The sequence below is a fragment of the Phocoena sinus genome, chromosome 14, assembly GCF_008692025.1.
Source record: "Phocoena sinus isolate mPhoSin1 chromosome 14, mPhoSin1.pri, whole genome shotgun sequence".
Taxonomy (NCBI): domain Eukaryota; kingdom Metazoa; phylum Chordata; class Mammalia; order Artiodactyla; family Phocoenidae; genus Phocoena; species Phocoena sinus.
In genome coordinates, this window is record NC_045776.1 from 24245913 (window position 1) to 24259837 (window position 13925).

Here is a 13925-nt window from a genome sequence, read left to right on the forward strand (position 1 = left end):
GCTTCAGTTGGCCTCCGGCTTTCAAGGGACGAAAAGTCTTCTTTCCCTCTCTCTCCCATGTGTCAATGAGGAGGCAGAAGCCTGCCAGGTGCTTTCTCCTCCTCCCAAAGTCAGGGTGATGTGTGAAGGGGAAGCCCTTCTGAGTGAGAGACATGACTTTGACCGTAAGCCAACAGGCATAAAAGGCCAGTGATTATTGGCTTCCTGTTTTCTCCACAGGCCGACCCTGAGTCTCTGTCTCCACTCCTTGAAGCTCTTGCATCAGTTGCAAGCTGATTAGGAAATTCTCATCTGTCTTCACTTGGATTCCCTGGGAGACAGACTGTCTGAGATGGAGGTTTGAGGGCAGGACTTCTACTGGGCAGGGGAGAGGTGAATTATGATGTCACAAAGGCCCTGGCTGATCCCACCGGGAGCTGTGCAGCTCCTACAGTCCTCCAGAGTTGTCCTGTCTTCAGGCGAGGAAGTCACTGGTTGTGGACTGCCTCTGGGGAGGGGCTGTGACCATAAGCCCCTTTGTTGACTGAGGGTAATTCCTGCAGACAGACTCAGATGAGAGCCCTCAACAGCTGACGCTCCCAGCAGCCAGGGGGATGAGTGCCTCAGTTCTGAAGGGGGCTTCTAGTTGGCCCTCCACACATCCACTACACCATCTGAGTGGTATCTTGGCATTTTTTTTTTTTTTTTACCACCCTCCCTCCCTGGCATTTTTTAATGTTCAAAATTTTGTTTAAAAATAAAAATGCCTTCGCTTTGTTATGAAGCAGAAACTAACACACCATTGTAAAGCAATTATACCCCAATAAAGATGTTTAAAAAATAATAAAAATACCATTGTAAATAAGTAATTGTGTGTTTACTTAAAGTTGTTCTATCCAAAACATAAGTTTTGGGAGTTCCCTGGTGGTCTAGCGGTTGGGATTCAGCGCTTTCACTGCCGTGGCCTGAGTGCAAGCCCAGGCCGAGGAACTGAGATCCCATACGCTGTGTGGTGCGGCCAAAATGATAAAAAAAAAAAAAAAGTTTTGTATATTTGGAAAGAGCAATTCTGCAGCAGTGCAGTTGGGTCACCAGGGAAACGAACTGCAGGGTCTGTGAAGCCACATCGCTAAGGGTTTCTTTTTTTTTTTTTTTTTTTAAACCCTCACCACTCATTCAGCCATCTTATTTTTATTTATTTATTTATTTATTTGCGGTACGCGGGCCTTCTCACTGCTGTGGCCTCTCCCGTTGCGGAGCACAGGCTCAGGACGCGCAGGCCCAGCGGGCCATGGCTCGTGGGCCCAGCCACTCCGCAGTATGTGGGATCCTCCCGGACCGGGGCACGAACCCGCGTCCCCTGCATCGGCAGGCGGACTCTCAACCACTGCGCCACCAGGGAAGCCCTAAGGGTTTCTTTTTGATTGGCCAAAAAGAAGCCTGTGTAGAGAGTTTGGGACAGCCTAATCAGAAAGAAGATGAGCGTGTCTTAAAAAAAGACACAGGACCCACAGGAGGACCGATATCTCCGACAGAATACAGGCAATGAGTTGAGGTCGTGATGGAATATGCTCCTTGGCAGTGACTGGTTGAGGCTCTAGCTTCACAGCAATCCCACTGAGGTTGTCCTGGGATGATGACCAGGGCGGAAGCAAAAGTATGTTTACTTCTATAGTATGCTCTTAGTTTCTCCATTATGATCATCTCCATTCAGATAATCCCACCCTCCGCTCCCGGCCTCGACGCTTCCAAGTTTGTATGTGGCATCTGACTATGATCACCCACTTCCTGTGAAATGATAAACAAAGTTGAGTGTGAATACCTCTGGGCTGAGATAATTAGCGCTGGTCCAGATAACTCTGCTCCCTGCTGCTACAGTTGACCTCTGGTCCTAAACCCTTGCCTGTTTAGACCTGTCCTAGCTTCCAGACTCTTCCCACTGTTACCAACCAGAGTTCTTGGCCTTCCCCAATCAATAGAGGGGAAGACAATCTCTTGTCTCTAGAGGCCAGACAAGAAATGTAGGTGAGGCTTTATTGGGGCCCCTGCTGCAGCACGGGGGAGTGAGAACAAAACACAGGTTCCATTGCTTGCTCACTGCCCGCTCCCCGAGGGGGGCGAGCTTGTTCTTTATAGGGGGTGAAGGTAGGGATGTGCCCAGGGGTTGGGCCGGAGGCGTAGCTTAGGTGGTGCTGCGCACAGGGTCATGCTCAGTACCCTGCTTTTGCTCCCAACACGCCTGTTTTTGCTCCAGGCTCTTAGAAAGCGGCAGTTGGGTTTTTTGGTCTCTTTGTATATTTTGGGTCCAGAATTTGCCCCACCTGCTCATGCACACAGTTATTTTTAGTCCCATATAGTTTCTTTATGTTTTGTTGCTCAAGGAGAGGTGTGTCCAGGTGCAAGCACTGCGGCACTGCAGCAAATGGTCCAAGGTCCCAGCCTGTCTCACCACCACGATCCATACATGCGCTGATGTTACATAAGGAAAGTCAAAGTTACACTGTATTGCTAACCACAGACGTTTAGGAAGACAAATGACTTGAACCCTAGTTTATAGTTGTTTTATTCCTTTTATTTGCTTATTAAGCTTTTTTTTTTTTTTAGGAAAAACCACTCCCAATTTATAGATAAACCCACAGTTAGCAAAGACAGCTTTGACACCTTTCTCCCCCTCTCAAGGCAACTACTGCTGCCATGGAAATCACTGGGCAGGAGGGGGATGGAAAAACAAATGCTGGTGCTTAGAGGATCTGCAGCATCAAGAGCTGCGGAAATCCAGCAATATTTTAGGGGACTTGATTAGAGGAAAGATTCCCAAAGAGGACTAGCCTATTTGTAAGGTGACCGCCCTGACCCAGTGATCTCCTACCCTAACAGGAAATTTTCCTTTTGATGTGCTTGGCTGCCTCGGGGCAAAGATTAATTTGGATAACAAGCATCTTCTTTTAACAATGTTTATAACTCTGAACTGGTTAGAGGTCTACTAGCCATGGATACATGAGCAGGACTGAGTTCATTTCAAAGCTTCCAACAGATCCCTTGCAGATGTCAGCTACTCTGAATAAACGAGAGCCTGGGTTGAAGGATAGAAAGTAGCGCTGAAAACAGAGGTGAAAACTGAGAAAAGTACATTTGGAAACAGTGGCTGTTCTAGTACCTACTTGGCATCCATCCTTCCAAGGAGTTCGGTGTTTCAGTTTGTTCGTATAGTCAAAGGAGGCCCCATGGAAGCACCTTGACTCTAATTTGTAGAGGGGGCGCCACTGAACTCCCAAGTCAGACAAGACACAATGGAGGCACCCAGACTATACTTCTACCTTTCGGCAATTTCAAAAAGTTCCTTTAGTCGGCCAGAAAGAAGGCTTCAGCCCTTTCCTCTGTCACCTGAATTAGGTTAAGAATATATTTCTTAGTCTCTAACCCAGTCCCCCCACCATGTCCATGATTAAGCCTGGTATTTCAGAATGTCTTGGGTGGAAGTGAAGAACAGCCACTTCCCACCATCATGAAGGCCCCTTGCAGAGAGTGTTCTCATTTTAAAACGTTTTAACATTTAAGGCTAGAAATAAAGTCAAATGTATGTACTTCATCAAACTTCATAGTGATAGATCAGTTTAAATTTACTAAAAGTTGACTACAAGATGGAATGATTTAAAGGACAACTTAAAGGGAATAAAAATGAATTCGCCTTCCAATGCAGGAGACGTGGGTTCAGTCCCTGATCAGGGAACTAAGATCCCATGTGCCTCGGGGCAACTAAGCCCACGCACCACAGCTAGAGAGAAGCCCGAGCGCCACAAGGAAAAGCCCGCATGCCACAACTAAGACCCGACACAGCCAAATAAATAAATAAATAAATAAATATTTAATTGCATTTTCAGCTGGGCCCCTGGGCACCCTGAAGAAAGACAGTATTTTTCAGCTTCTGGTGTGATCATCCAACTGATTTCTGGCCATATAATGTGGGCAACTCCTCATTGATGCTCTTAAAAGGTAACATTTCCCCCCATTTCCACCTTCCCACGGGCTAGAAGTGGACCTAATGGGGGACACTTTGGACTGCGGGGGTGAGGGGAACATCCTGTGAATGACAGAGCAAAAACTAAGAGCCTGGCTTTATGGAACAGAACCTCAAAACCAGCTGAGAGTTTAACACAATAGAGAATTCATCTTCTACCTGGTTTAAGTCACTGTTATCTAGATTCCATGGGCCCAAACCTATATCCTCACCAACGTTCCCCCAATACCCAGCCCTCCTCCCCAGTCCTCCCAAACATCCACCTTCAGGACTTTCTACTGCGATTCGAATAATTTCTCCTCTTGTTCTTCAGTGAAAGGAGTTGTTGTCTGCTTCTTACCAACAATTAGTATCAAATAGAGAATATATCCTATATTAAAGTAACTTTTTGTCAAAACCTAGGCTTAGGCAGGATAATCCTTTCAAATTTTGAGAACTGAGTTGCTAGACCATGAAGAATTTTGTAGATTTTTATTATTTTACTACTAAAATTTTAAATCTTGAAATCGGTTAATCATAAAGTAAAAACTAACCATATATTTATTTTTATACATTATATACACTTGAGAAATAAATAGTTTTCTAAGCATTTAAAAAAGCATCATTATATACAAATAAGCTTCAAGCCAAATGTATAAATACAGGACCCACTGAGGATTCGATTCCTAAGGCTTCCATTACAAAAGTAGAAGTAACCAGGATGCACAGTCAATAATACAAGCTCTACTTTGGCTAGAATGCAACCCACAGAAGCCACAGAAAAGGCACACAATTGGATTGAGAAAATACCTTGAATTAAGGTATTTAACTGGTTATGTCTTCAGAGGTTTGGCACAGAACAATGACACAACCTTGGCACAATAGAGATTAAAACAATGTCCTTTAAAAACCTAAGTACAGAGAAAATCGCTCTCCCCCTTTCCTACCTGACATCACACCTCCTTGCAAATCAATCTTATCCATAAAAATCCCAACCCTTGGCCCAGTTGTTCTCCCAGTTATATATTAATAAAAGAGTTTTGGGTTTCATGAATGGCTCTGAAGAAAATTCCTTGTTTGTTACATCTGGGGCATATTGGTGGGAAATGGCTATACGAGTCCTGGTGAAGTTGCAGAGATGAGCATACCATGGGCATTGCCTCCAGGAAGTCTAGGTCCTCACCTGGCTCCTCCACCAACTTGGTATATAATTCTAGGCTCGTGTGGAACCTCACTAAGCTTCGGTTTTGTAAAATAGAGATAATAGTAACTGCCCTGCTCACCTCCTGTTGTGAGTCTCTAAGTGATGCATGTTCAAATCTTTTGAAAATTATACAAGGGTTCCTCAGATATCATGTATATTAATTCAAACCAAGATCTAGAATTAAGGGCTTTTTGAAGGAGTTCAGCACAGAAAGGGCACTTGTATTGGAACAAGATATTTCAAGAAGGAAAAAGCATGGCATTAATTCAATCTTGGTACCAGCTATGTGTGACAGGTGCTGGTTTCTGTATGAACAGACATGTGTAACATATGTAATAGCCTCCAGCTTCCTACACAGAAGAGATTTTGCCAATCATACTCAGCAATTGGCACCATTCTGTCCCTAACATGTATGACACTCTGCTTGCCACTCTGCTGGTGATCAAAGAGGTCACTCTTAAGGGAAATGCACTTTAAGAAGAAATAGGTAGAAATCACTTAAAGCCTCAGGGTCCCCAACTCTCACATCCCGTAGCCCTCCCAGTGCCCCTCATGCCTTTCATCACGTGCATATCCATGGATCATCTAAACGGGAAGGGAGCCTAGACATCCCAACCCCATTAGGTTTCAAATGAGAAGATGGTCTGCAAAGATTTACTAAGGTGTCTACTGCCATGTGCTAATTAAGTTTCAGTGCTTAATAAACATTTGTCCAATCAAAAAATGAGCAATGGAGGGGCTTCCCTGGTGGCGCAGTGGTTGAGAATCTGCCTGCTAATGCAGGGGACACGGGTTCGAGCCCTGGTCTGGGAGGATCCCACATGCCGCGGAGCAACTAGGCCCATGAGCCATGACTACTAAGCCTGCGCGTCTGGAGCCTGTGCTCCGAAACAAGAGAGGCCGCGATAGTGAGAGGCCCACGTACCGTGATGAAGAGTGGCCCCCGCTTGCCACATCTAGAGAAAGCCCTCACACAGAAACGAAGACCAACACAGCCAAAATAAATAAATAAAAATTAATAAACTCCTACCCCCAACATCTTCTTAAAAAAAAAAAAAGAGCAATGGAAAAAGAAGAAAGCCAATGATGTGTGCATTGGAGAAGGAGCTGGGGAGCAGGACCGAATAAAATGTAACCAGTCCACGTCACCAGTTACCCATCGAACCCCAAGGGCGAGGGCCGCCACACCTCCCCAGATCTACTCTCCCTCCCCCGGCGAACAAAGTCCCAGGCCTGCCATCCTGACACGAGTCAGCTCCCAGCAGCAAGACCCCTCACTATGACTCAAGTCAGGTCAGGCAGCTGACAGCCTTCCACGCAGAGTCACTCGGAGCCTGTGTTCCTTGTTGGGTGAAGCACAGGCTCATCCAGTCCTGAGAAGCCAGCCTGGTATGCATAGAGGCCAGGGCATTGGCCATTTGCACACAGATCTGGAGTTAGAGCTATCGTAGAGCAGCAGCGGGCACAGCAGGAACAGCAGGATGTGGTCTCCTCTGGAGAAAAGTCCCAGCCATCATGGGAGGCACGGTGCTGGGCCCAGCAAGTGGGCTCCTCCCGTTGCTCCAGGGTCAAGGCCAAGAAGGGTCTTTCCATCAGGTGGGTCCTCAGCAGTAACATTCCTCCATGTGCTTGGAAATCAGGGAGTGGGGGGCCTTGCGGGCATCTTCAAGGATGCTCCGGGGTTGGACTGAAAGGAACCACGTGGGAGTGGTGTTCATTAGCTGGCTTTGCAAACATGCAACTCTGTTTACCACAAGACCAAGCTTTCTTCCATACCTATCAGCCTCATTTATTTGCTTCCCTTTCAGAACAAATGGAGAAAGTCCTGAATGCTCCCTCCTCCCCCTCCCCCAACAAGCCACAGATTCACTTTGAGAAACACCACACCGGAGGCTGCTCCGGGTTCCTAGTTCCATACACCTCAGTGTTGACATCTGCATATTTAGCAGAAAACTCACCCACAGCACGCACATGTGCACACAAGCACACACACACACACACACAAACACAACTTCAGGGAGAACTATAAAGGGCTCCTTTGCTTTGATCTAGAAACACAAGAGAGCCGGCAGTATGGCAGGAAGGGGGCAAGGCAAAGTCAAGACATCTTGAATCTAGTCTCAGCTACACTAACGCACTACTGAGCCTCTTGGAACCTCAGTCTCCTTCTCTGTGAAGAGGTGAACGGTCTCCATGGCAGGAGAGAGAGTACTGACGCTGTAATATATGTCCAGGGATTCACCACTTCCTGGTGTTAATTTATGACTTGGGCTCCTATTGTTTTCTGTTCCTTTGAAGGCAAAGGAAAGGACCTGTTTTCTCAAAGAGGTATTCTGAGGCTAGGTATAACGTTCTCAACTGTTATGAAGGTCTGGAGCGGAAAAGAAGTATATAAGAATAACAATAAGAATAGCAATCCTTCCTGGGTGTGTCCAATTTACATGGCTGTTCTCAGGATCAACGAAGTTAATACATGTGGAAGCACTTGGAAAGGTATAAATTTGAATACAAACATAAAGAATTAAAATGATTACTATAGCAGAAAATCATATCCAGACTAGACTGAGTCGCTTAATTAGATGGGCAGTTGTCAGAATCCCACAAGTCCTGTGATCACCGAGCTTGTGGTCACGTTGATGCTCCTGAACAGGAGGCAGAGCAGCCAGGATGCAGCCCGGCCCTCCAGGCTGGCAGACAGTTAATCACAGGGGATCCCAGCACGGGCGCGGCTGCTTGATAATTGATACCCAGATTGAGGAGAGGTGACTTAGCAGAGCAAGTAGCACCTCCACGCGCAAGAAAGAGCACAGGTTTTAGAGTAAACCAACCTGCTTCAAATCCTTACTCTGCCATCACCAGGTGGGGGACCTGGAAAGAGTGACCAAACCTCCCTGAGTCTCAGGTTCCCCAACCGTTCACAGGGTTACGACATCAGCATCATGACCTTGATGATCGAAGTAAACGAGATGATGTATGGAAGGCACTGACACAGGGTGGGCACACGCTACATTCTCGGCGTAAGGCAGCAGCGTTATTATCTAGTACCTCTGACGGACCCAGGGGTAGGGGCTGGTGGGGGCCATCTCCCTCCTCCTCAGCAGGCATTTAGACTCAGAGGGTGTGTGACGGAGTCCCCTTTTGGGTACACCCACTGCCTCATGCCACGAGATCATCCTTCCTCAATTCTGAGACCATGAGACTTGCGCGGAGCGAGGAGGACCCTGCAGCAAGAGCACATGAGCATTCCTGCTTCTCACAAAGGGGGACAGTTGCCCACTAATATCCACTCACACCAACCTGGGTTTCAGAAAACCTTAAAGGGAGGCTATGCCTTGTGCTCATCCCTTCCCTCCCACCCAACTCCCCACTCCAACCTGGTGCCCAGAAAGAAGCTGGGAGCCCTGGAACTTCCCACAGCCCCAGTCACTACAGAGAAGCTCCATCTAAGATGAGGACATGGGTACCAAGCTTGGGACTTAGTCACTGAAAGACCTCATTCCAGCAGGACCATGGCTGTGACACCTACAGATGAAGCAGAGCAAGAGGCAAAGGGACATTCACACCATCCGACATCCTATCATGCTGATTTGTCTACCTCCTTCCAGCAGAAGGTCATCTTCATCAAGGAAGGGACTTTTATCTGTTTTTGTTGACTTCTGTGTCCCAAGTGCCAGACACATGTCCAGCCTACACTGGGGGACCCATCAACATGCATTGCATGAACCTCTGAGAATGTCCTGCTTACCTGGTTTCATTTTTCATTCTCCAGCCATCCCGACACTTGTGAAACCAGAGCTCTTGGCCAGGGGATATGCGGGTGTTCTCAAGATCTTCTGCACAAAAAGTCAATCTAGGAGGAAAAAGAAACCACTGATGTAGCCAAAACTCTAGGGGTAGGTGCATGGCTGTGCACCAGTCGTATGGTGCTCTCTGGACCTGAGGCAGATGGAATAAGGAGAAAAGAGAAGCTTTTATCATGTGACCCCTGACTCAAGACCCTTCAGAACTCCCCACTGCTGCTACAAGCACACTAAAAGCGTCTCACTTTGATGTCTCCCATGATTCAGCTCATGCAGACTTTAATCACACCCCTTCCACCTTCTTCCTTCTGTCTATCCAAAAGCCTGCCTGCCTACCAAGGCATATCCTCTCTGAAGCCTCCCTGATTGCCCGAGACCTTATTAATCTAACCCTCCACTGACCTTCCAATTTCATAAATAGGCACATCCTTATATAAATGTTGCTTTTGTTATTGTCATTACTTCTCATGGCACAGAGTTAATAATGAAAGCTTTAGCTCATTTTAACAAATTATATCTTGCCTTGAATAGCTTGTGGATTCTTGCATCCATGGTGGACTATAAACTCCTTGAACGGAGGAACTCCAGGTCCCTCCAGCATGGTGTCCAGAAATACCCATTGACAAGCGTAACTGGAACTCAGCTGTGAGTTAATATCAAAGATTCAAGAAGTAGACAACCAAGATCACAGGAAGAATCAGTGATCTAATAATCGTTCCAACTGTAACTTACAGCCCAACCATGTGGGCTGCCCCAGCCTCAGTAGTGTGTGGACAGCATGACCTCATGACCAATAGACATGTGGTACACCTGATCGTGATGCTTACCAGCGGGACAAAAGCCAAATTCCCAACAGCTTTCAGAACCTTCGCCAGGAAGCCCAAACAGCCCATAAACACCCACAACACTCACAATCAGGAAATACAAATGAAAACAACAGTCGGGGACCAATTCACACTCAACGGAATAGCAAGAATGGCCACCAAAGGCAGGTGAGGAGGAGGGGAAAAGGAAGCTCTTACTCTGTGGATAAGATTAAAAATTGGTCCAACCACTTTGGAGAGGGATTTAATAATATCCAGTCCAGTTGGAGAATACATACACTATAACCCAGTGATTCAACATGCCCCAAAGAAGCCCTTACACACGTACACAAGGAAAATGTCCCAGGATGTTCATCTCAGCACTATTTGTAACTGCAGAAATGTAGCAACAACTTAAATATTCAGCAGAACAATGGTGAAACTATTGTTTGTGCAATGGCAGTTTACATACAGGAGTTGAATGTGAATAGACCAGATCTGTATGCATTGGATAAATCTCATAAGCTATGTTAAATGGAGAAAAGCAACTTTTAAAGGAATATGTCCACTCACGTAAACTTCAGAAGCAACCAAAACATTTCTATAGGTTGTTTATGGATACAAACAGAAGTATGGAAAGTATAAAAATCATGAAGAGGAAAACACACTGACATTAGTTAATGTTGGAAGATCAGTACATTTGGTTTGAAAGGGGAGGAGTCGGACAGGGGAGGGGCACAAAGGGGCTTCGGCTTTATCTGTAATGTTTTACTGTTTAAAATCTTATATCTGAAACCAATATGAAAATGGTTTACATTTATTAAGTCTCAGTGGTTTATTAAGTTTGAAATATTTTATAAAAATGATCATCTTTCTGCTACCACACACCTTTCTGGTACAGGCTGCACTTATATGCACCGACAGAAGGAAAAAGACACGCAATTATCTAGATCACAGCCTTCATACTAACAGCTCCCCTCAGCTGGCACCCAGCCCTGCCACATACACACCGGTGCACAGGTCTTTCGACCAGAATCACTCAGACAAGCAACCTAAGCCTCCACCCCCTGCGTGGCCAAGCTGCACCATAGGTGGTGGATGGAAACGGGACGCATGAGGAACTGTAATGGAGAAAATACCAGAAGAGATAGAAAGAAGGTGGAGGCTTCTTCCCACCATCCCAAGGCTGGCAGTGACGTCCCGGAGGTCTGCTGAAGGATTTGGCCAAGGAAACCCTCCTCTCTTGACAAAGGTCTTCCTGGCTGCTCCGAGAGTCAAGCCGCGTTTTAGCGGCTGATTTAGGGGTGGATTTTTTGCATTAGGCTTGGTTAACAGACGTGGGGAAACTGCTAGCTGGCGTGGCACAGAGGAATCTGTTACTTGACGTTAGCGCCCCACGCATGTCCTTGAGTCAGAGCCTCCCAAGGAGAGGTATAATGCTCTGAAAACTGGATGCAAGGGAAGCCAGGACTCCCACAGACCTCATCCATGCAGGCTCCCTAAACTGGATAGTCTGGTTTGCTCTGGACTGGAGCAAGCAAAGGCTTTTGGTTGCACGGACCCCAGAGCAAACAAATTAACAAGGCAGCACTCCTAAAGAGCCCTGTCCAGGAGAAGCTCTCTTCCTCCGGGCCAGCACAGGGCTTGGCAAATGGAACAAGGGCTGGCTTCCAGCCCCCGCTTGCCCGCCCCTCTCAGCCCAGGGCCTGTGATCAGGGTACAAGCTGCACAACACTTGACAGAGGCCTTGGTCTGGAGTTCAGTTCTCCTCGCAAAGGGTTTGCAGTTTTGCCCATGTACTCTGGATACGGAAAGATGGAAGCTGTGCGCTTAGCAAAGGAAAGGACGCTGCAGAGACGCACGCCTTCTGCTGACCACGGACCCAGAACAGGGAAAGGGTCGCGAGGCACTTACTTCCTCTGGGTTTCCCCGGACTTGACGCGGATGCGTCTGATATTCAGCTCTTGCTCGGACCTGCGGGGCTGAGACAGGTAGCTGCGAAGTTCTTTCCACAGGTTGTACCAGGACTGAGAAGTCCTCTCCCAGGTGAGTCTGATCTTCAGGAGGTCTCCCAAGTCCTCCTCGGTGTAGACCAGGAAGGTGTTGGTGGCATTCAGCCCGATCTGCTCCACTCTGCAAGGGGAGAGGGAAGCTGGTCTCAGTCCCCCCCCGCCACCTGGAAAACTGCAGCACCGTGGGGGTTGACGCAGTGGCAGCACCTGCCCCACTCGGATGGGAGAGAAATGCACAAGACGTCCCCCCTACGTTCTCCACGTCCCACCAGCAGGACCGGGATGAAAACTCAGCTGTGGTCCACATGAGCAGAGAGATAATATTGCCCACCGCACCCCAAACCATTCCTGAGCATCTCCCCATTCATGCTACTTCCTGGGGGGACAAGACCAGGAAAGAACAGAAATGAGAAAGTGCAAAGAAGTCACACCCCCACTCGACAGCGCCTCCTCCTCTCAGCCCACAGGCATCCATCTCCCTGGGAATTCTCAGCCCTTCCTGCCTGTCCCTCTCACGTGGCACTTGGGGGAGCCTGTCTCACCCCATGTGCGTGCATGAGTGTGTGCGTACAAGCCTGTTCCTCCTGCTAGAACCCCAGCCCTGAGAGTGAGTATTCTGATGACGTTACTTTGCAAGCCCAGCATTACTCAGCGTGGCGCTTTGCACCTTACAAGTGCTCAACGTATACAGATCACTGTGTGCCCCTCCCACAGATAATTAGAAACATGCCAGGGATGATGTTTATCAAGTTCCAAATTTCCTAAAGCCTCAGGAATCAGGCGTTCTCTGAAATGAAACAGCAGTTTCTGCCCAGCTGATCCAGCAGATTCTCACGCTGCTGATTCATCCCAGGAGCTGCCCTTCCAGAAACGTTCTGAGTCAAGGGCTAGGTGGAGAGCGTGAAGCAGGAGAGGAACCACACAGCTCCTCCCTGGCACGCAGACGAGCTCCCCTGCACTTGTTCACCTGGCACACAGAGAGCTCCTGCGCTCTCTCTCCTTTTCAAACCAATTCGTTCTCTGTCCTGAACTCGGCAAAGGAAACCCGTGACTTACATTTCCAAAGGCAGAATCTGGGAGTCTGCATTGGTGCCATAAATGGTGACATAAAAGGTGGGCTCAATTTCTCCCGTGTTCTTGTAGCTGAAGACATGGATTTTCATCTGATAATGGTAAACTGCAGAGACAGCAGAACAAAGACATTTGTGAGCCTTGCTTGTCATCTTAGGGCACCCTGACCCAAACTGAGTCACCCAGCACAGTGAGTTTTTAGGGACTCTCATCCTTTGGGTCCAGCCCATCCTCTAGCCTCCCTTTGATCTCATTCTGTCCAATGGCATAAAAGGTCACTGCAGTATAGAAGAAGGAGCCCTGAACTTTGGGTTTGGGAGACCTTTGAGGGATGCTGACCTAGGTACTTTCTAGCTGTGTGACCTTGAATTAAGGACCAAGGTATTAACTTCTTGAGCCTCAAATTCCACCCACAATACCCACAAAACCTTACGGTTTTATAACATGCTATAAAAATGCGAGATATCATTTGGATCCACTGTTAGTCCTATCACAGATTATTCTGATGATCAAATGAGAAAACAAATATGAAACAGCTTTGAAAAGCTAAATGCAAGATAGAAACTTAAGATAGCGATATTGTGATCATAGAGTGGTGATTCACATCACAAAAGGAGTCCCCATCATTTATTTTTAAAGATTTACTTTCCTAGGCACACACAATTTAATGTGATTTGCAGTTATTTGATTTAACTGCAGGAATGTGCCCATCTACAATGTGGTATTTAGAAGGAGGAAAAAGGTCCTTCAGCAGGGCAATGCAGGTTTGGATGAAGGTTACCTCTGAAAGGCATGCCTGCCCGGGTTTTTAGGTACATTTTGCTGTTCCTCTTGTTCCTCATTTTCTTGGCATTGTAGCCAATGCTATTACAACGGTTCTTCCGGCAACTGAGGCAGATCCCCTTTTTGAAGCGGTTGGAGTCCGTGCACTGGAACGCGAAGCTCGGCTTGTCCTGATTCACCAGGGAGTCGACGAAGAGGTGGACTGCCCGCTCGTGCTCGCATCTCACCACCTCTGCAATTGCTGGGGGAGAGAGAGACGGAGACCATCAGGCTGAG

The 13925-nt window shown here is 47.3% G+C and overlaps 1 protein-coding gene across 2 annotated transcripts in view; it reads right to left on the bottom strand.

Annotated features, from left to right (window-relative positions):
• LIPG (lipase G, endothelial type) overlaps window positions 1-13925 on the bottom strand; it is a 36015-nt gene that overhangs the window by 8095 nt on the left and 13995 nt on the right. Inside the window, exons 6-10 of one of the 2 annotated variants that reach the window (XM_032603543.1) lie at window positions 13648-13890; window positions 12852-12972; window positions 11698-11916; window positions 8926-9030; window positions 4454-6867 (exon numbers count right to left, since the gene is read on the bottom strand). In XM_032603543.1, the coding sequence (XP_032459434.1) occupies window positions 6846-6867; window positions 8926-9030; window positions 11698-11916; window positions 12852-12972; window positions 13648-13890 (710 nt within the window). In that variant the 3' untranslated portion in view covers window positions 4454-6845. Of the gene's footprint in view, window positions 1-4453; window positions 6868-8925; window positions 9031-11697; window positions 11917-12851; window positions 12973-13647; window positions 13891-13925 lie in introns of those variants that run through there. The other variant, XM_032603542.1, reaches the window with a different exon arrangement.